The 22,055-nt window shown below is 49.0% G+C and overlaps 8 protein-coding genes across 8 annotated transcripts; 1 reads left to right on the top strand and 7 right to left on the bottom strand.

Moving 5' to 3' along the window:
- Positions 1–111: 111 nt before the first annotated feature.
- Aud_004847 (ECM29 family proteasome component) lies at positions 112–5,924 on the bottom strand (the record flags this gene model as incomplete). Its single annotated transcript, XM_043289783.1, has 4 exons — positions 112–521; positions 576–655; positions 738–940; positions 996–5,924. 4 exons carry the CDS (start codon positions 5,922–5,924, stop codon positions 112–114), a joined length of 5,622 nt encoding a protein of 1,873 aa, XP_043145718.1.
- A 487-nt stretch (positions 5,925–6,411) lies between these two features.
- Aud_004846 (putative SNF2 family helicase/ATPase) lies at positions 6,412–11,065 on the bottom strand (the record flags this gene model as incomplete). The annotated part of the gene is made up of 5 exons (XM_043289782.1): positions 6,412–6,933; positions 6,990–7,444; positions 7,502–10,715; positions 10,785–10,966; positions 11,032–11,065. The coding sequence occupies 5 exons, from the start codon at positions 11,063–11,065 to the stop codon at positions 6,412–6,414; spliced, it is 4,407 nt and encodes a 1,468-aa protein (XP_043145717.1).
- A 291-nt stretch (positions 11,066–11,356) lies between these two features.
- Aud_004845 (uncharacterized protein) lies at positions 11,357–12,847 on the bottom strand (the record flags this gene model as incomplete). The annotated part of the gene is made up of 1 exon (XM_043289781.1): positions 11,357–12,847. One exon carries the CDS (start codon positions 12,845–12,847, stop codon positions 11,357–11,359), a length of 1,491 nt encoding a protein of 496 aa, XP_043145716.1.
- A 1,401-nt stretch (positions 12,848–14,248) lies between these two features.
- On the bottom strand, positions 14,249–15,367 carry Aud_004844 (CCDC90 family protein; the record flags this gene model as incomplete). Its single annotated transcript, XM_043289780.1, has 3 exons — positions 14,249–14,306; positions 14,361–14,694; positions 14,821–15,367. 3 exons carry the CDS (start codon positions 15,365–15,367, stop codon positions 14,249–14,251), a joined length of 939 nt encoding a protein of 312 aa, XP_043145715.1.
- A 384-nt stretch (positions 15,368–15,751) lies between these two features.
- Positions 15,752–16,839, bottom strand: sec53 (phosphomannomutase SEC53; the record flags this gene model as incomplete). Its single annotated transcript, XM_043289779.1, has 5 exons — positions 15,752–16,001; positions 16,073–16,147; positions 16,231–16,547; positions 16,598–16,660; positions 16,735–16,839. The coding sequence occupies 5 exons, from the start codon at positions 16,837–16,839 to the stop codon at positions 15,752–15,754; spliced, it is 810 nt and encodes a 269-aa protein (XP_043145714.1).
- Positions 16,840–17,633: 794 nt separating this feature from the next.
- Aud_004842 (putative DnaJ chaperone (Caj1)) lies at positions 17,634–18,476 on the bottom strand (the record flags this gene model as incomplete). The annotated part of the gene is made up of 3 exons (XM_043289778.1): positions 17,634–18,213; positions 18,270–18,330; positions 18,470–18,476. 3 exons carry the CDS (start codon positions 18,474–18,476, stop codon positions 17,634–17,636), a joined length of 648 nt encoding a protein of 215 aa, XP_043145713.1.
- Positions 18,477–19,252: 776 nt separating this feature from the next.
- Positions 19,253–19,717, top strand: Aud_004841 (uncharacterized protein; the record flags this gene model as incomplete). The annotated part of the gene is made up of 1 exon (XM_043289777.1): positions 19,253–19,717. The coding sequence occupies one exon, from the start codon at positions 19,253–19,255 to the stop codon at positions 19,715–19,717; it is 465 nt and encodes a 154-aa protein (XP_043145712.1).
- Positions 19,718–20,358: 641 nt separating this feature from the next.
- On the bottom strand, positions 20,359–21,700 carry Aud_004840 (putative endoplasmic reticulum DnaJ domain protein Erj5; the record flags this gene model as incomplete). Its single annotated transcript, XM_043289776.1, has 3 exons — positions 20,359–21,416; positions 21,478–21,543; positions 21,628–21,700. The coding sequence occupies 3 exons, from the start codon at positions 21,698–21,700 to the stop codon at positions 20,359–20,361; spliced, it is 1,197 nt and encodes a 398-aa protein (XP_043145711.1).
- Between the last annotated feature and the right edge of the window lie 355 nt (positions 21,701–22,055).

Here is a 22,055-nt window from a genome sequence, read left to right as displayed (position 1 = left end):
ACTGCATGGCAACTGGGCCTGGCAGCGTGGCAGCCTGACAGGTACCGTATCGAGGCTTTTTCGCCTCCTCAGGCTGGGACAAACCACGCTTCTCCGCGTTCTCGACTTGTCTCACCGCAAGACTGCAAGGTCGCCCAATACCTGGTTGAGGATTTGTTGTACCGGTCCCGATCTTTCGCCGTCTCTCCAGGTCTTGACCGATTCCTGGAGTGCCTGACTGACTTCTAGCCCCATCTGCTGGGACGCAGTAACGTACGCGGCTGCGGCCTGTGCGCGTCCCATCCGGATGGTTTCGATGGATATGTCTATCTCCCGACATAGCATTTTTTGCGCGAGCGCCACCAACGACCCCTGCAACTCGCCTGCTTCAGGCTTCTGGCCATTGCCTGCGGTTGCCCATTTCCCAAATCTCTCGAATAGCTTGCCCAATTCTTCGTAAAGGCTAACCTGCACTTTCCTCGTCCCATGTATCACAGCTTTATCAATCAGTGGTGTCATTTCTTCGAGATAAGATTTGATTGCTGTCGTCCGGGTCAGCAACTCCTGACGGGAAATGATGGATTGTGGATACCAACCTCCCGCTGCTGCGGCAGACGGTTCAAGACACTCAAAGAGACACCTCACACAGGCCGCCAGCGTATCTTCTAAAGTTTGTCTGTTTAAGAGTCAGACATCTATTCGAAAGCTAGAAGAGCCTAAAAAAGACTGAAAAGGGGGAGCAAGTCTTGTAGACATACTTGGAATTGTGGCCGCTGCCCGAATCAATATCCATGGAGTCTGTATCAGCATCCGTAACTTCGTCCAGTACTCGAGACACAATGTTCAGCGCATCCGGCATGAAATCCACGTCTTTGCGCGCGCGAGCGACTCCACCTAAAGCTACGAGGCCATGCGGACGATATGTTGGATTGTTGCGCTTCGCCTCTCTGGTCGCAATAACCTGACCCGGCCAATTAGCATCCTAGGTATACAAGGTACGCAAGGCTGAGACTTACCTTCATTGAGTCACTAAGCTGCTTGTTCTCTTGCCACAACTTTTGAGCTTGGCTGGCGAACTTCACGAACGCCTTGAGCACAACCTCTTTCCCGTCCCACGTCTTTCCCGCCAGTGCCTTCTCCAGCACAGGCCAGAGTGATTGACTTGTAGCGAGATCGAGATCTGCGTCCAGCAACATGATGGCATTTGCAATACCAAGGGCTGCCGTGTGCTTGATAGCCCACCGCGGGGAATCCAGGTTCTCCGCAGCGAGACTGGCAATCTCCTTGACATACAGTGAAACCGCCCTGGTGCCGCCGACGTTATCTTGCCAGGTAATATCGAAGACCTCCCGTACATGCGTATCTGTGTCATATTTTGAAATGAAGATAAAAGGCAGTGTCGTAGCAGCAAACGCCATGAACCGGTCATTGGATAGCTTGGACGTAGAATGTAAAATTTCTGCCGAGATGACTCTTTCATTGGCATCCTCAGCCGCCAGATATAGATTCTTGGCATAATTAATGGTTTTCAAGACTTGGTCGTCCGTAGCCAAGCGCATGAGATAGCCAATGGAGGTGCAATAGGATGCGCTAACGGTTTCGTTCCGATCAACGACATATTTGCTGAGCAGCTGAATGAACCGATCCGCATACGGACGGAAAAGCATTGGCCTCATGCTGAGGAGGACAAGGACACGGCTGCATCCCACTTTCGATGGAAGTCCAACTGCAGAGCGAAGGACACCTTCCAACCTGGGTGCAAATTCCTTCATGCTGGCGTCGTCCAGCATGTCAATCAGGTATCGTTCGATCACTTCCATCATCGGTGAGGTGCGGATACTAGATAATCTCATCTTATCTATTTCCTGGCCTGTCAACCCGTACTTGTCCGCATTGAGATGAACATAATTGACCGCTTGAGGCTCCAAGGAGCTCAGCGAATTGAGAAACTGTTCGATCATGCGAGGGACGAACGCTCGTAATGGGCCACTGGGACTCTTCTTGATCATCTGAACCAGAGCGCCGATCGCAAATCCTTGAACTTCTTGCACACTGGACTCCATGCCCTTGTCGCTTAGCAGGAACGGAATGGCGCTTGCTAACATGGCATTTGCTCGTTTCGTTTCCAGATCACTCGTCTCTAACGTACGGACGATTGCATTGGTGAGCGTTTGACAGAGCTTGAGCGCCGACACTCTGACTGATTCCTTGATATCGTCCAGAAGCTTGAATGCTTTCGTGAAGATATCATCCAGATACTTTGCGTACTTTTCAGGTTGCCGCCCCTGCATCAAGTCTGCGACCGCAGCACAGCTTGCCTGACGAACGCGCCATTCCCGGCCCGCCAACATACTTGTCAGCAAATCATCCATGATCTCATCAAAGTGAGTATTGATTACCACCGTTGGGTCCTTGACTAATGCTGTCCATATGGTGTTCATGGATCTTTGCACGTTCGGGTTGGGGTCAAACCGGTAGCGGAACAGCTTCGGGTAGATTTTGGTATTCTTCGCCAGATATCCGTTGACACTAGAATCAGAGAAGATAGTGCTGATGCCTAACTTGCTGAAAGCGGCACGGTTAGTCCAAAGCGCGTTGTTGGAGGCTAGCGACATGAACCGGTACACCATTGTTGGGTCACCAGCCTCAGATGCGAGATTCATGATATCTTTGTACGTATTAATCGACGACCCTTCTCCAGTAGGGAGAGCACCAGGTTCGAAAAGCTCCGTATTTGCGTGGACTTTGCCTCCTCCGAGGTTAGACTTGTTGGCAGTAAAGGAGTCAACCAAATCTCGCACAAGGTCATCTTTAAGGGATTGATCGCCCATCTCGTAGACGAGGCCCAGTCCTTGTGCTCCAGTCTCCTGCACAACTTCATCACGATCTCCGAGTATGCTTGTGAATGTGGCCTGGCATTTGCGTAACCGGATTTGTATCTCGGCCAGATGTCCGCAGTTTTTGATCAGACACAACAGCCATATAGCGGACGACTTCCTTAGCGAGGGTTTCGATGCGGTGCAGTCCGCTATGATCTTGTCGATCATCTCAGCGAGGACTTTCCTCGAAATTGTCATGTGCGGAACCTCCTCATCGACGTCAAATTGCCGGAGGAGTGACTTCGAATTCCAACTCACCGCGGCACTACTTAATGCGTCACCGACAGTAAAGTGGATCTCGGGGCTTCGGATCTCATGCAGCTCATAAAGCGAAGTGAGCAGCTCCTTAAAGAGCACATGTTCAGTACTTGATCTCGCAAAGGTCAAGGCCAAAAGGCCCAGGGCGGTGATGGCGGTATCAGTCTCGGATTTTGCGTCTTGATTTAGTTTCTCCTTGATTTGCTTCCATCTGGCATCAGAGATCATTGCCGGTGACAGGATTCCCGAGAGACTTAGTAGTCCGAGTGCCACTTGTGCGGAGCGTCGGAGGAGAGCGTCACGAGAGTTCTCTACCAAATCAAATACAGTGCTTATGAATTGTTCCACCTGTTTGTTGGAGGCTCTATGGAGCGCCTTGCGAAACGCAAGCCTGCTCAGCATATAAGCTAGGGCAAGGATTGCGCCCCGTATCTTCAGCATGGCTTCTCCGATTGCTGTTTTCCATGTGGATACAGAATCTGACAGATCCGAAAGCAGTGCTCGTATATCCGCATCAGAAAACGCAGGGTGAGATGCTAGAATCCCAAGAGCTTGCGCAGCCTTGTTCTGTATTTCCTGGTCAGTACTGCTTACAGAGGCTTTCAATGATAGCGTCTGCGGAACCATAGCCCCAACTGTTTCATTTGACGCCAGCGAGCAGATATTGACAAAGTGCTCTCCGCACCGCTGTAGACCCAGTCGTTTGTCACTCGTAAGTCCAGTCAAGGCGCTTGTTAGGAATATTAAAATAGCTTCCTTGTCCGACGACTGCATGTACAATTTCAATCCCTGTCGGGCTCCCTCATCAGATGTAAGAAGCACGTCGAGTTTGACATCCCAATCTTGCTCAATTTCCACGGTGTTCCCGGATGCTGAGAGAGACTCCCAGAGAAGAATGTTGCGAAGAAATGCAATAGCAACGGGCAGAGCGGTCCTGTATGGTCCCGACAAAACCTCGGGCGTGGACAGAGCTGGCGCCACCGCACTTCCGGTTGATGCTGGGGAGCCAAGTAGAAAGCGAGTCGCGTCGGAAAACGTTGGAAAGCTGTACCAAGCCTGGTCCGTTTCACCTGTTGCTGCCGATGCGAACCATTTTCTGTCCTTGCTAGGATTGAGCAGCCGGTACCAATAAGGATGTAGGCCCTTCTTGCCTTCCTCTACAACTTCTTGATTCAGTTCCGATCCGCGCGCAACAGCCATGAGGTCAATCCAGCGAGCCACAACATCACTATATGGTAAGAATCGATTGGAAAAACGAACGGCGGCATATTGCGATCTGCGAACGACCTTGAATCCAGTGATGGGATCTTCATCACCGGGTTGATTACCCATCTGATGAACGAGGAAAGGACGGATTTGCTCTTGAAACTCCTTATTCCATCGGTCCACTGAAGAGTTCAAAATACTCCCCAGGGCCTGCTCAATGCTCACAAAAATCTGAGGGCTCGAGTCGTCGGAGCTCAAGGACGTGAACAGCCATTTGATCAGATCAAAATCAGAAAATTGCGCCTGGTCGTCCTGAACTTGGAAATCGACCTTAGGAACAAGTATGCCAATGCTCTCATAAGCAAGACCCCGGAGACTCAAGTCTGATGCGGGAAGCCTTTGGCCGCTGGCTCCAGGGCTGGGCCAACCCTGAGATTGGATGAAGTCCCTCAACCCTGCTATGAGCTTTGGTGCCATCAGCTTGAGATCGGAAGGAGATCCCATCCGCACCACCCAGGTTGTGAACGTAAAGATCTGGGTTCTCAGTTTCGAGGCTTGTAGGCCTTGGGAAGACCTTGCTTTGTCTGAGAGGAGACCTTCCTCAATTAACCGAATTACTCTTTCCGTATCCTTCGTAGCTACGATCGACTTCCCTAAGAAAACCAGAATCTTCAACTGTACGGGAGGTCGCGCCGGCTGGGCACCATCCGCCGTACCGTCCCCAAAATAGAGGCTATACAGTTTCTGCACCACATCAGGATTTTCTAGGTCAGGAATAAATCGCTTCAGAATCTCTTCACCGAGGTCAGAGACTCGAGAATTTGCATCCGCAGAGGCGATCAGAGCGGGAATGAATCTCTCCGAGTCCGTGAAAGCTCCGCTACTGAGGAACGTCAGAGCTGTTACTTTCGTCGCGGTAAGGTTGAGCCCGCCGTTCGAAGCAGGGTTCCATGTCTCATCCGCAGGATTGCCTTTGTTCAAAAAGGTGTACTCCGCGGGCGATAGCCCAGGACATGTCGTTGCATTCTTTTCTGCAGGGTACAGAAGAAGTAACTTCTCGAACCACGAAGACAAAAAACCCGTATCCTGGTCAGAAAGACCAAGCTTCGACTTCAACTGTGCATCCTCTTCACTGCCCTTTGGAGGTAGATTGAGCAAAGGCAGAAGCCGCAAGACGAGATTGAAGATAATAGCACCTTGATTGGTTGCTTCTCCGATCTCAGAGATTCCCTGGAGCAGAGGGAGTAAGACGTCAATTCTCGCATTGGGACCCAAACGATCAATGCCTTGTTGAAGATAAAGCAAATCAAAATGTCTAATCAGTTGAGATTTCTGGTCTTTGAACTGTTTTAGTAGAGCTGCCACCGGCAGTTGGATGGACGGAGCTTGAATTCTCGTATTGATATGTTGGCACACGGCAATGACCTTACTGCGGACTGCGTGGCTCTCGGAACCCAGCTTCAGTAACAACGGAGCCAAATATGTGTTGAGAAGTCCTTCGAGTTTCTCATCTGTGTCTGCAAGTGCGATTCTTAATTCGACCTTTGATATTAAGCTCAACTCGCGAGCCTCTGAACTCGCTGACGTGGCATCGGAAGCCATAACGAAATCAGAACTGGAAAAAATGATGCTTAACCTGGAGCATGGATAATTTGAAAGATGATGAAAGACAAGCCACCATACCAGAACCAATGCTTAAATAAAGAATGACCCGAATACAACTCGCCTTCCGCAGGCAGATACACCCGCACGTCACTGTGGTCAAGAAGCTTTGCCGGTCAGGGGACGGACGACACCCTGATTAGTCATCACACTGGGGGATGAGTCGATAAATGTCGACATAACAATTCTTACAGATGGAAGACGAGGGAAGTCAGCCGAAGAACGGGAGGTTCAAGTAGCATTAGATCGTCTGCGCCCGTTGAGTTGGAAGAAATACATTGAGCACACTTTCGCGGGGCCGAGAGTCAAGACGGGTGATATATATTCAAAAACCATATGTACTCCTGATATGGCCAGGAGAAGAAAATGTACTGTATTTACATCTATCTCATATAAGGTAACTCATCAGTCATTATATATCGTAGGATCATGAAGAAGCAGCGGTCCTTCTTTTCTCTGCTGCGTCACCTCGCAAAAACCTCGCCACCTCCCCGTCCGCCCTCAAATCCATCTTCTGGGTGGCATTGCCGAAAAGGCATTGCCATAAGTCGTCCTTCTTCACAAGCTCTCCCCCAGCTGTTCCTTTTGTCATCAGCTTTGCCAGTGTCGCATCTTGTACTTCTAAGGAGTTTGCTGAATCAATGGCTGTTTCAGTCAGATTCTTGAATACGGCTCCTGGGTCATCCAGTGCCTCTTTCACTTTCTCCTTCTGGACAATATGAGCTAGGCGGCGAGAGACTGATAACTCGTAAATCGATTGTTCAACTGTATCAGATACGAGATACATCCAGACGGTAGTAGGCCGATGCTGACCGATTCTATGCACACGGGCGATGGCCTGAAGCTCAATTGCAGTGTTGACAAGTGGTTCGCAGAGAAAAACGTGAGTTGCGTTGACCAGGTTAAGACCGGACGACTGCGCTTTTGCATGTAGAAAGAAGCACTCAACCTGCAGGACAATTATCAGTACAGATACAGCGGCACGCGGGCTCTGGGAAAACGTACCGCTGGGTCGCTCTTGAACCTTTCTATACCATCTGCATTGTCGATGCTACTGTACCCAATCTTAAACCGGGCAAAAGCGGTCGCCAACACCTCAAGAAAGGTTTTATATTGAGAAAATATAATTGATTTCGCACCAGGGTCATGCTCGCGTAGCCAAAGAATATGACGGGCCAGAGTGTCGATCTTGGTGCCAAACGAGGCCTCAAGGTCGATGTTCTTAATCTCTTTGAGCGTCCCCGAGCTGATGTCAGCGTAAATGAAGCTGTTCGATGAACGACCTGATTCAAGTTTAGGCGTCTTCTCCTCCTGCACCACGAACTCTTCGGGTTTGTAAGTGATCTGGTGAAAATCATTGACCTTGAGTCTCCTTTTGCAGGTGGGACATGTACGATGTTGGTTCCACCATATGCGCAGACAATCTTTGCAGTATTTGTGACCACAAACGGTCAACACCCCTATAGATGTAAGCAAAACGAAGTCTCAGCTTAGGAAAATAGAGCACATGTACTTACCAATTTCAAAGCTGGACTGACATATAACACAAATCCTCGATGCATTATCAACCCCTGAGTCGTCTCTCAGATGTAGAAGATAACGATGTTTCGACCTTAGGGTGGATATCTTTGCATCTATATCGTTCTCTTGCTTGAGCTTTGCTGCATATAAATCTTCATCCAACGGTTTACCGACACTCTCCTCGTCATAGGGAGCAACGGTATCGGATATTTGTTGCAGCTGACGGTAGTACTCGAGGCGGTTATTCATAGTGTCCCGGAACATCTCCACTTCTCTCTCCAGATTCGATGACACTTTGTTCTGCTCAGCAGCCATCTTGGCAGCATGTTGGAGGACTGAGTTGACAAGTTCTAACTCGGCAAGAGCGCGAGAGCTTCCCCCGCTTCCTTGCCATTCAAGGGAGGTCGCAAGACTGCGAAGCTCGCTGATGAGGCCACGAAGAGAACCAAGCGCAGGCGCGGGTTTCAGCGCACTGCGGGTGTTCATCACCGAAAGAAATAGCCCCGGGGACGGCCCCTCGCCTTGCTGAGCCTGAATAATGCCACCTTTCACCTCGTGAGCGATGAGGACATTCTGCTGACCAGTGAGAGCATCGTGACGGTCTGCAAACATGGCGCGCAGAGCTTCCATATAAACATACATCTCGTCTTGATGTTTTGTTGACCTTTCGTACTCATTTCCTTCGAGCTCTGATTCATCCTCCTGGTCAATGAGCGACTGCGAGAGTAACTTGACCATGATATCGCGCCATTCATTGTACTGTGCAGCGTGTTTATTCATCACTTCACAGAACTCCTCATATCTGTCGAATATGCGGCGGGACTCCAGTCCTTTGCTGTAAAGTTGTGGCTTCATTTTCGGGATAACCACGAACTGCTCCCTTTCCGATTTCTCTTTGATCACTCTCATATATCGAGCAACTTTACGAGAAACATCAGATAATATCTCCATCCGAATCAACTTGGCCTCTTCATAAGCCTCAGTTTCGCGTTTCTCGAGGCGCTTGAATTCCTCCGAGTCCGGTTCAGTAAGCTTCGGATCTGTCCTGATCTGATAAAACGCATTTCCCATAAAGAATATCGAAATGTGCTGAATCTCAAGGGCAGCACGCAGCCTTTGACGGTACGCACTAACGCGAGTATTCTTGTCCGCCTCATCGACTTCGTTATCGCTCACTGGATCATCTGTCGCTCCGCCTTGGCTCACGCCGTTGGCCGTGGCTCGACTCTTAGCACGCTCTAACTGTAGCCGGGAGCGACATTCCTTGACCAGTGCACTGGACCGTTCATAAGATTTTGTCCAAAGATCAAGCGCTTGTTGACGACGCAAGGCATTTTCAAGTAGCTGCCCCCGACGGAGCTGAGACAGAACGAGAGTGCGCTCTTCTGCATGGACAAGAGCATCATTCTGATCGATCATTATCTCAAGAACCTCGGCAACAGAACGTAGCGGACCGCCACCGAAACCTAAGACACGCCGACTACTTCCAGCCGGATAGAGACATGCTTGACGGAGTCTCATTAGCCAACTGCGCATCTTCTCTACAACGGCTTGGTCCTCGGGATTCCAATCGTCTTTAAGTGGCGCACCGGACAGATCTAGGCCACAATCTTCGGCCATTTGCTCGAATAACTGTCCATAATGCTGTTCTTCGACCGCTGTGAAAGGAATAGTGATCACAAATCTCTTTTGGGACGGCAGATCAAGCTCACTGCGAACATGGTCTTTGCTGTGCCTAAGAGCGACTCGACTGACAATGCCGGATAGGACAGAATGAAACGATCGACAGAGCCTATTCCATACGAACCCACAGAACGGTTCATAATGAAGAAAAAGCAAAAGGCCAAGAAGGTCAGAGATATCTTTCCGAAGAGGTGTACCGGTCACAGCCCACGCATTCTGGCGAGGGATCAGACGTGCGACCTTTGCTGCATTGCTCACGCCGCTCTCGATCATTTGGGCTTCGTCAAGACAGACTCGCCACCATGATATTTTGACAAGAGGTGATTTTCGTGGCTGAAATCTTTTCTCATGTCGCAAATTACGTTTTGGAGCATCACCGGAATAATGGATCTCCCGTGCAAGGACATCATACGTGGTGAGAACGACATCTTGGTCGGCAAGTAGTTCAACAAGTTCGCGGTCCGAAAGCTTCTGATGGCGATTTATACCTGTATAGTGAAGAACGTGGAGAGCCGGTGCATGCAACTGAATTTCCTGCATCCATTGCTGGAGAATAGCAGGAGGTGTGATGATCAATGTTGCACCAGATTGTCTCATTCCACCGATGTCCAAGTCGATATCAGGTTGCAAGGCACGACGATGGAGGCACATCAGACTAATCATTTCCACAGTCTTGCCCAGTCCCATCTCTTCCGCAAGGATACCACCTTTGAGATAGTCCGCCGGCGCGTACCAATTGGAATGATCGGATGTAACAGTCATGAACAAAGGGCTAACATAGTACGTTTTCCCCTCAGCATCTGTACGCTTCTCGAACGAAGTTGGCAGTTCATTCGCCGTTTTGTTCTCCAGAGGAAACACGTGTCCATTCTCCTGAAGCTTCACCCCTTCCCTTTCGAGTAACCACCGTACTGCTCTCCTTTGGAATGGATAAAGTCGACAATGTATCAAATCGGACTTGATTTCTGCAGATGACTCGGGTGTGTCTTGAGGAACATGGACATTATCGTAGAAATCTCGAGGAGACCAAATGGCTGCTGGCGCGAAACCCATATTGCGCGCCTTGTTGTACATCTCGGGATCACGCTGTAGCACATATTTCCCAAAAGTTTCAAGTGCCCCAGCATTTAGCAGCTTTTCATCGATAATATCCAGAGAATCTCTCCATAAAATAATTGTCTCAAGCCGAAATGATTTTCTATCTGTTGAACAATGGAGAGTACATTGATAACATGCAATTGGAGCCTTCTTATGATATCGATCGGCGCAAACAAGGCGATGAGCGGACTCGAGGTGTTTCCCAAACTCTGATAATTGAGGACTAGTCGAAGACTCTTTGTACACGGTCTCTTGCTCCGGCAATGTAGCTATCTCTAGCTCGAAACAGTCCTGCGAGGCTGACTCATGAGTCCAACTGGCCAAATGTCGGGAGTTTCCAGCACTCTGAAGGACAACAGGAAGCCGGGGTAATGGCGTCAAAGGATCATCAATGTGTCCCTCCAAAAGAGGATTCGCGTGAGCGAATTTCTGATAGATTGTTCAAGTCAGTCGCGGCTCTCAGCGGTATTTGGTCCATGATTGTGGTCATTTACATACCAGGTTTAGGTCAAAGCGCGCCAACGCAATATATCCATTGGGAACCCCATTTTCAGATGCGCCGCTCACGTCTCGAAGACTCTGGGGTGCTGATGTCAGTTTGCGACGCTTGCTGGGAGGACCATCGCTCTCGAGTTGCCCGCTTTGCGCAAAAGCAGTAGCTAAGCTATCAGGCACTCTACCTGCATGTTGTAAAGAATTAGCAATCAAGCAGCAAATCGCTTTAGAGAAAGGGTAGTCGGCGCACCTAGATAGCAAACTTCTTCCGTCACCACAGCCATCCTGCAACTGTTTCGTCTGTACAAAGCGCCACAATGCATCAAGTACAGAGTAGGAAGATGAATGGCGATAAGGCAATCTTATCATAAAATCACGTGATGTAGATATCGAGATTCCATGGTTCTGGGGAGAGTGGCAAAACTCACTTTTCGATTGGTAAAGTATGGCTTTAAACTTAAATTAAAGCACCAAAGATATGTAGGAAAGTTATGTTTCATTCAGCTCCATCAGTGCTTAGAAGTGAGATATCGTATCTAGGTCTACATGCCCTCCGAGTAGCTTCACATTGAGTGTTAATTCTTGCCTCCAGGCCCTCTTCCGATGATGCTTCTCACGCTGTCTCTGCCTGATGATGACAGAATACCCTGAATTGTTGGAAACGAAGCAGTCTGTGGCCGGACATCTGTATCAAAGACAACACTTCCATTGATAGCGCGGACGGTTCTGCGATACGATTGTTCAGCAATGCTCTCGAAAACATCAGTTGTGTCTCCAGCAGATGTCGACCCGCCACCTGTGACTGAATGGTAGAATGCGCTGCCCCATTGTCTAGTGTGCAATCGCAATGGTCCCGAAGTCAGGGTATAGGTAGAGATACCAGTAACTCCTGTCGTCGCTATATCAAGACCTCTATCCACATGGGCTTTTATGGTAAGCTCAGTGTCAGTGATACCATATGTTGTGTTGACAAATAAAGGATATTCGAAAGTCAGATCATCAGTAGTCCCATTGAATCCAATTTTTGCAGCTAATATTTTCCCGGATGTGAGTTGGTGATTCGCTTGGCTCAATCCTTTCTGGTTCAGCAGACCCGAATTGGAGTACTTCAAGGACTGATGCCAGGTGAATTGGGTCGAGGTGATACTGAGAGTCCTTTCAGCAACAACAGAGTATGAGAGTGTATCGTTAACGCCTTTATCATCTTTGGTGAGAAGTTGCGTAATTGCAAACTGTGGTGTCGGCGAGGTTATTTTAGGCTCCTTCTGAGATTGATCAGTTTTTGAGTACGGTGCATCCTCCTCCAGGTACAAAAAGATGTTTCCCGTGACCACCCAGTAAGGGCCGACAGAATCAGAAAGCCTGGCAGTTCCGTTCGCTTGGATTTCCAAGCCCACGATCTTTATTTTAAAAGAATGTTGACGCCCATCAGTCAGAAGGGGAAGAAATGGCGAAATGTCTATCTCGGGCTGTCGCAGGTCAAAAGCATCAATTCCAACTATTGGACGCCAAAAGCCGGGCGCGACGCCCCCCGTGAAGATAATTGGGAATGGCCAGATGACCCCAGCAAGCAGACCGTCGATATAGAGCTGGATTTCACGAAAGGGTGAATACCCGTAGAGTTCGCCAACCGTGTTGACGAATGATTCTGTGTCGGATGAGAACACGTTAGACCACCAGAACTCCTCTGTGGACTGTCCACATGCAGAAATCGACACAACGGCACGGGCAGTGTTGGAGGGGAACTGATAGGCTATCTCTACATTGTCTGAAGGCACAATGAAGGCACTCGATGCATTAGACGCTGATTTGCGCGCTGATATCGGTAGAATCATGTCCGCTGTTCTAATCGGAGTGCCATGTTGAGAGAAGACGGCAGTAAGTGTGACATTGAAACTGCCTGTGTAGACGTCGGATATCAGATTACCCAAATCAAAGATTAGCTTTTGTCGTTCTTTCCACAGTGCATTGTACTGAGACATCTCCTTAATGTATGTCCAGACAATCCCATTTGTAGTTGGTTCAGCAGTCGATGTACGGAATACCTCTGCATCTCCAAGGTACATGATTGCTAATCGATCATATTGTCGACCTTTCGAAGTCACAGTGAGGTTGATTCGAACCGTGTCAAAGCCACATTTGGGTGGATTGTAATATCCTTGTTACTAGAATCAATACCAGAGCCATCAATCCGCGAGGATATCCACTGACCTACGAAAGGTTTGCCATAGCTATAGGCAAACACATGATCCATAAGAAGTATCTCATCATTGCACGCAGAATCTGCGCCTCCAGTGGTCGAAACAGGTTGGTACACTTGAAAAACCTCCAACACTCCTGTCGTATTGGAGGTAGAAGGTGAAATCTGACCAGTTGCAATACCAGATAAACACTCCAAAGGCAGGTATCCAAGCCATATGAAGGCGGCACAAATCATGAGCGACAGCGCCATGCAGACGATCTTTATTTGGCAGGAGCAGTTCTGGGCGAAATCTCCTTGATTTCTATTCCGATCCAATAACACAGGTTTTAATTCTGAACAAGTATCCAAGCTTGACTCTTTGTATATTGTAATATCATCCAGCGAAATTTCTTTCGCCTCGACCTTTGATATTCTTCGGTATCGCCGAATGGTCGCAAAACTCACTGCAAAGCAACAGCTGAGAAGTAGCGCCGAAACAAGCATCATGATCACTTGTGACTGGGACATGGAGCATCCTAAAAGGAAGCCGCTACTAGGTCCATATCCCTGCCCCATTTCGGATCGTGCCATGGCTGGGTCTATCAATGTGACGGAGCTATACAGGAGCCCCGTCGGCCACATGTAGTGCTTGCGTCTCCTCTTCCCCGCTCAGTAGCGATGTCGTTGCTCCAATATGAGCGTTGCAGGGGGGATAAAATTATCATACTGTGATATCAAGCCAGAAGTAATGAAAATCAACGCTAGCCTGCAAGGAGTGCGACGGCTCTCTGATGTACTATGTGGTAGTTGACGTTAATTGGACGAGTTGATAAGCTATGCGGCATGGAAGTCATATCACACACTAGACAATCGACCTGCCATTTTGAGAAAGACCAACACAACATATCCCCTGGACAGCAGAATGACCTATTCCGGCTCAGACAGAACCTAGGTCTGATGGCGAATGTCGTCATATTGTGACTGTTTTTGGATCGAAATGTCCTTACAATTTGTGAAATTACTCTCTTTTGTCCATGTCAATTCCACGACTTCTTTCGTTGAAGAACATATCGAAACAGCGCTTTAAAATTATACAAAGTATCTTTTGAGGGGCAGGTGGATGGTCATCACACTCCACAAATCCAAACGGACCTTCCTCCCTCTCAGTTTGTACTATCTGAGCAAAAGGAGCGGCGTACTATATACAAGAACTATAACTCGACGGTAAGATTGGAGTATTGAAGAAGTCGATAGCGGATTGAGTTGGATCCAAAGCGCCGATGAATCACATGAAAAGACGCCAGGCACCGAGAATGAGAGCGGCTGTACCGGTGCAAACACCCCTGAAAGTATAATATGTTAGCCAGCCTTGAGAGAATGTAGCAGAGGAGCCATACATAAGCCATTGTAAGGTTGAGAACTTCACAGCCTCAACGCGCTCCCGCAGCCCTGCAACTTCCTGCTCGATTCGTGTTTCAGTCTCCTTGATGCGCATCTCTTGGCCATTCGCTTCTTCTCGGATACGTCCTTTTTCAAGGTTCAAATCAAGCCGAACAGAGGCTTGAGTTCGTCCAATCTCGTCTCGTAAACGTGAGTTAAGTTTCGCAAGATCCGCAGCAATCTTTTCGTGGGATGACCGAGTCAACTGCGCTTCGGTCGAATCTGCGTTTAATAGCTCGGAGCGGAGTTTAGCAAAGTCGACTTTCTGTGTGTATGCTGAGCGTTCAGTATCTACAATGCGTCGTCAGCGCCTGAGAATAAAGAGGAGCAACAAAGAGGATATGAAGGCTGCCAAGGCTCCAAATGGACCTGATCCTGAGGCATGGCCAAGTCGGGACAAACAAGGAGCTGACCAACCTTCCCGAAGAACCATTGTCCGCGTCAAGTGCTGTATTGATTCTTGGATAACATCGTTCAGGACCCTCATCATTGCGACGGCTTGCTCTTCACTGAATCCTTCATCCTTAAGCCGTTGGACGAATCTCAATGTATCGAAGTGATGCTCCCGCTGCCGAGAAGCCGAGGCGTGGAAGGCGCGCCGTGCTGGCTTGAAAGCGGCTACATATACCCCATTATACCTGATAGGACTGTTGAGGTCCTCGAGAGCTGGACGGTTTTGCCGGGCGCTCGGTGATGTAGACGGGCATCTTGCAACCAGTGTTGTCGGGCTAAGGTCCCGAGTCGCCGCAGTAAAAAAGCGGGCTTGATGTGGATAAAGGGATAGAGAACGTAGCTGTTGACAAACAGGATTCAAATTTTGTACGCGATGCTGGCATTGGGTTCGCAAAGTCGAGAGAGCGTTGCCTTGAGGTGGAGTGACCGTAATCCGGGTAGAGGAGCCGTTCCAGGTCAGACGAGGGAGAAGTGAGCGCGAGACTTCTGTGACAGATTTCTGCGGCGCCATCCTCAGAGTATATCAGCACAATGACGACTCATCGGGGAGAGAGGTAAGCAGCAGAAGCATAAAACAGTAACTTTTATCTTTCGTCGGATACTGACTGTTGGTCGCCTCGCCTCCTGCGGAGTACTCGCGGGCATTGACGATGACTAATACATGATATAATTATCGCGGCACTAGTGCATTTTGGGATGCATGTGATTTCCAGCTTCTCATTGGAGAGGTGTGATTGCATAGAAGGCACGATTGAATTACAATTGCAAGAGTTTGTCTATGCATCATTATTATAAATCTTCAGCTATGTCACAAACAGTGGGAAGGATATCGCTGTATGTCTCGTTCGAATGTGCCCCAAAGCCGTCATGAAAGATGGAAAAGAAATAGCACGCTTCATAGCTGGAACAATTCCTTAAGCTGCTGCATGGTATCCTCAGGACCATGTACGGAATGGCCTATCGTCCGCGGGTCTGAGTAGATCTCGTAGTCATTACCTCCAGGAAAGCATTTATCTCCGAAGAAGTGAATTGTTGTGTACTCAACCCCAGTAATTTCTTTCTCAGCTTCAACGTGCCGCAGGCAATAGGTCTTATCCCAACCAGTGGGGAAGACGTCAAAAGAAATCTGGCCGCCGATAGAGTAGCTGCAGATCGATTGTTAGAATCATTATTCTGGAGCGCAGTATTTCTACTATTGCCATTATGATTCACTTACGTGAGGCCATAATCAGGAAACTCCTTCTTCAGCGCATTGACCATATCTGATCTGATGTGGTGTTCTTTGTCATATCTGCCGTAATCGTTAGCCGACTGGTAATCACAGATGCCATCCGTCTTCTCAATGGCTGGCTGAGCGCAGATTTGTATACATACGCTTCGAACTCGTTTCTCTCTTCAACACTTGCGTTTCTGCCAATAGGACTAACATTGATCATTCCATTACGGAACTCAATGAAGGTACCACGCTTCTTGGGCAACTGCAAGTCCGCAAAGTATTTGAGGATAAAGTTCGCCAGCTTCTGATATTTCTCCTCGCCGATCCAATCTATGAAGCTGGTGCTGGCAAGAGGCTTGCCCAGACGAAAAGCCATCAAACCATTCTCCGGGAAGCAGAAATCGAAAAGGGAGGTCACGTCCGTAGCGGCTGTTCCAAGTTGTTCTTGTTGCTTGGCAAGGTTGGAACCACCGACCTGCAGAGGGTGAGATTGGACGTCGAGATCCAGTGAATGGGTTAACTGACGTATCCAATGGCACACTTGTGGCGCAATTGCGAAAGAAGCATGAGCATCTCGGGGGTAACGGTCTGGTAGGCAGAGAATTGGTGACTATTAGCACATGGACTCGGGATCGAGAATCTTCATTGGTAAATTAACGTACCCGTCTCGCAGGTGTCAGCGTCTCATCAACATCGAACAGACAAATCGTGTTTTTAATAGGGCGGTCCTGGAGAGCCGGGTAAATACTCGCAGCTTCGGTAGCCATGATGTATGTTTCTCGAAATGATATTTTTGAAATTAATCAATGAAATTGGCCGTGCATATGTCTGTGCAAAAGAGAGCTAGGGATCAAAGAGAGCCAAAATTCGCAGAGGAAAACAAGACTGCGGGACAAAGAACTGTAATATCAATGCCTCTCTTGTACACCTCAGGAACGTGGCCTATCCGCATGCGGTGAGAAGAGGGGCTAGTGGGGCCTAGACAGGAGTACCTTCCGAGTAGTGCTAGATGATTCAGGCATCAAGGCAAACAAGCTCGAAGCGGTCAAAGTCACAGTCAAGGGGCCAGCAATCCTTCGCTGTAAGATGAATCTGTGGGCCTGGATCTTATCGATAACCAGATTAGTAGTAAGGTGCAGAAAGTAAGAGTACTTCATCCCACCAACTTTGAGGGACATTTCATATGGCTTGTATTATTGATCGGCCAATTACAGAAGATCAACAAAAGTAGATCGCATATCAATGAATATCGAAACCCCAAAAGTAGAGACAAATGAAAGTACACGGTGGGGATCACCGCCCAATGCCTCGCTTTTCTGCTGCCATCCTCGTGACTGAGCATGAAAAGAGAGAGTGCGATAGATTAGGGGTGTCTGCTGTTAGACTTATGCAACTATATGGATCATGTCAAGGGACTAATGGCAGATACTACGTATTAGCGTTAAGCATAGTGTGCGTAAAATCGATTCCCGAATCCTCCAAATATTCCAGAAATGAAGCCGCATAAACTCCCAACGAACTGAACACCCTGCATGAAACTAGCTAGTATGGCGCAAATCGTCTAGCGACCCACAGTAGACTGGAAGACCTTGGCTGCCAATTCGCTCAGTAGTCGGGCTCTTTCAGACTGCGGAAGTTCGAGGAAAACCTCGTACACACTCTTGCCTTTTGCGTCTCGGACAGCACCAAGGCGATTCCCTGCAACGGCACCAGCCAAAGCACCGGGAGTATTGGCCACAATGAATCCTAAAGCACCACCGCTGATACCACCCACAACAGACCAAAAGCGTGATGTAGGCCTGGTACGACGTTGGCCATCGGCATCGGTATCCTCTGCGAGACCTTCTTCCCGTAACATCTCCTCGAAGACAGACCCAAATTGCTCGGAGGCTCGTTGCTCGCTATCTGCGGTGGTGCCAAATCCAAAGGAAGACCATGGGAAGCCACCGGCACCACTCCGAGGCGCTTCCTCCGCTGGCTCTTCATATGCCTCTGCTGCTCTTAGGGCGTCATATTCTCGCCGACGTGTCTGGTCAGAAAGAGTATAATAAGCATCATTGATCTCTTGGAATCTTCGAGTACGGGCGGGTCGCTCTGGTGAACCGGCAGGCACTCGATCAGGATGGGATTTCAAAGATTCTCTGCAGATTATTGAGTGTTATTGAACGTCTCGATATGACCCGAGGTCTTTTCGCACCTTTTGTATGCAGTTCGAATTTGTTGTTGAGTGGCATCGGATGAGACACCCAGAATTTTGTCTGTATCCCTATGAGCGCTGCTCCGATCGGTTTAGTCACTTAAAAGAAGGGCAGTATTACAGTAATCCGGTCGCCCTGATTCTTGTTTGTCAGTCTTTGATTATCCTCTCAAAGTCAGACTAGAGTTGGTAGGTCTTACTAGGCATATTGACTGTTAAACGTTCTGAGAGAAGATCCTCAGGTCGTGCAAAACTAAGCGGTGGTGAGAATGACTCTATTCGTGTTTCAAATGAACTAACCGTGAGGTCAAATGTGAAGAACTTCTAAATGCATAACAACGTAGCGAACTTGAGAAATTCAAGACTTGCATGTGCTGGCTTCCTTCAAGCCGATGACGTCGGTGGTTGATGCCTTGAAAATAAGGACATAATGTTCATCTGCGTGCAACACCCCTGAGAAACAACCACCAATGAGGATCATCCTGCTCATTACCAGCCACCCGTCAGCTTTCTACTAACGCATGTCAGTTTAGCTGGTGCAAGCAGCTCCTTTTGGCTTCCGGTTCTTTTGTGCTCAAAAATGGAATCACTTTGGCAACTCCCCCGTCTTGTCTCCAGCCTTTGCCTGCTGTGATCTCTCAATTGCATGAAATACTAGGCCGCTGATCATTGTTTACGGTGACTTTGCCAGGAGTTCTGATCTATATAGAGATCTTGGCAGCACATCTCCCAAGTTCAAGTAGTGGAGATATCTTCTGCACAGGGCCTAGAACTGGAATTTCGTGCATTTGCATCAATTGACTGCGTATCCACTTTCGATCCATCTAATTGCGCACAGAAAGACGCCTGAGGGGCAGATATTGCATGCTCAATTTGGCGTCCATAATTCAGCAGCTATCTCTGCCTTGCTCCAGGCCACTCTGGCTTTAAGGTTGATTCTTTCTCTGAAAAATTTCAGGCCATCCCATCATTGATTGACAAAAATGGGCTGGTTTGATGGAAGATCGACTTCTTCATCTCGCCATGTTCGTCGACGCTCTCCGTCCCGTCGATCTGTCTATTCCACTTCGCACTCTCGCCATTCGGCGCCATCAATTTTCAGCCTAGGTGGCTACAGTCGTGCTGGTCGTTCAAGCCCATCCGTGCTGTCCTCATCATCCTCGAGACGCGCACGGCCTCGAGCTGGGTTTATCCAGCGCGTAGTCCACTATATCAAGCGCCTCTTCCGCGACATCTTCAACTATGCGCGCCGTCACCCTGCAAAGGTCTTGTTCATGGTCATCATCCCTCTGCTCACGAGTGGCGTACTGCAGAAACTGCTGGCCATAATTGGTATCCGCCTACCGCATAGTCTGAGTGGTCACTCCTCCGGTGCTGGAAGGGTCGGCGAGGGTGGCATGAATGACAACCTCAGTGGACTCATGAATATCGCTAAAATGTTCCTGTAGTACTGAGGGACCAGGCAGACTCAGGGAAACTCAGCTGCAATTGACGATAAGCTTTGACGCCGCCACCCCTGCCGAATGGCGATATGAAGAATGCCTACGAACAATCATGACTATGACAATGACGATGACTACATGTACTCGATCCACATAATGGATGTCTTGTTTCTTTGCGACCACCGTTGATGATTTATACCAGCTATTATTGGGAGGCTGCCTGCAATGTCATACATTTAAAGCTTACACATGCGTCCTGGTAAACAATGATTTTCCGCTCAAGGGTCTCTACGGGCCAAGCTTGCCTATCTTTGCCGTTGCATCTCTTTAGCCACTCTTTTCAGGTCGAAACGTTGCGACGGCATGGCCTGTTCGCGAACAGATTAGTGAAGATCAAACTGCATTTAATAGATTGGCTGCCGCCCAAGGGCATTCTAGGAGACAATGAGCGTATTTGCAGCAACAGTTAAAGTCAACTTCTTGCGAAGATGAAGGTATTGCGTGGCATAAGATTTGGTTAGTAGCTTTTTTACGTCTAAATTGATATACATGTATACAATGCTTTCTCGCCGAGAATGCCTCGGGAAGTGTAGTATAAGCCAAGGCTCGACCTTGACAATCGCGCACCCATCCGGGGACAGGTTGGCTCAGGACCTCTGTGATCGTTTGCCTCTCCGTCTAGACGCACCGCTATTGGATCTGAGAGCAGAACTGTTGCTATCCTGGACCTCTTGCCCCGTGGCCTCTGCTGATTCTTCTTCAGCGTCGAGTTCGTGCTCTTCCGTGGTCGGAGTTCCAGTTACTTTGCCCACGGTCTGCTGGTACAACCAAATCGGGACGCGGAACACCATAGTGTCGCGGATAGTCGGTCGCTGGATCTCATCAACGTCGAGCAGGTATTCCTGGCGTTCTCCGTCTTCGGTCTCCTCTTCAAGGAAGACATTTCCAATGGAATCGACGATCAACACCTTTCCATTTTCAGCAACAACCCGTTTCCTCTCGCCAGTCGGCTGGACAGACTCAGTGGTGGGTGTTGCAGTGCCGGAGCCGCGAGGTGACGCCTTTGAACCTTTCTTGCTTTCCTTGCGGTTCTCCCGTTCCATCATGCGCTTCTGGCGCCGATTCATAGGAATCGCAGTCGCTTCTCCTTGCTCAGGAGGGGGAGGAGGGGCGGCAATGTTGGCGGTGTCGACGCCCGGAATACCACGGACGCCAAGTTCATCACCCCAAGCGGTCCTTCTCGCTTGACGAATGTACCGGTCGACGAATTCCCGCTGCCGCTTCCAGCTGAGAACGAGGGCTGCGTAATGAGCACCACCACCGAAAACGAGGAAGAGCCCAGCAAGCACACTTCCTAGACCCGGACGGAATCGAGAGTAATAGTAGCCGGTGCCCTTCCACTTGGGAAACCCATTCTTCAAAAAGTGATCGTAACGCTCACGACTGGGCCCGCGGAGGATGTTGGCGACGGTGTTCAAGCGAGCGGCCCGTTCATGGGCTTCCTTGACAGCGGCGGCAATTTCGCGCTGGGAGGGACCCTTGTTGACATGGACGCCCTGCTTGGTGGTTTTGGCTCTGCCCTTGTCCTTGGAACGGTTGGCAATGAAGGACCGCTTGACCTTGTCTGGATGGAGAAGTCTGGATTTCTTGCGGTAGGCTTTGTTCAATTCCTCCTGGTTGGCATTGGGACGCACACCGAGGAAGTCTATCAGGAAAGGAGAAAATGAGACATGAACGCCCACGCGCGAGACAGGCAAAGGACGTACCGTAAAAGGTCACATTAGCACCTTCAGTGGCTGTGACCTCGTCGTTGAGTCGGAAGATTTCATAATCTTGATGGTATTAGCATCGATGCAACAATTTCCTTTGCGCGCAAGGAAATCGACGGCGATACAAAGGGGTAAAAAAAGACACACCTTCTTTAGTCCAAGCAGCAGCAAAAACAAGTAGAACAGCGAACGCAAACAAGCGGAGAGCAAGAGACTTCATTATGGGCACGGAGGGGAAGCGGTCAATGCCGCAATGGCCCGAACAAAGAATCAAATAGAAGTCTAGTCTTGACTCTTCTCAAGAAACGAATGCGGACAAAAAGTTGCGAAATGGTGGAATGAGCACTGCACACAGTTTAGAGTTACCGCTTTTGGTAAACTATGATCTGTCCACAATCCAATACATCGAAAGGCGGTCGGTGGTAATACAGTTGTACAGGGTAAGATACAATTTCCTGAATGGGGATAGGATGTTCCATATGAACCCGGTTGCCTTGGAAAAGTACCTACTCTGGAGATTGTTACTAAGGCATCAAGTACTTCACTGACACGAAATCGCTGAGGGCTACGTGTGA

Source organism: Aspergillus udagawae (genome assembly GCF_001078395.1).
Source record: "Aspergillus udagawae IFM 46973 DNA, scaffold_3, whole genome shotgun sequence".
NCBI lineage: Eukaryota > Fungi > Ascomycota > Eurotiomycetes > Eurotiales > Aspergillaceae > Aspergillus > Aspergillus udagawae.
This window is presented reverse-complemented; position numbering and strand designations above follow the sequence as displayed.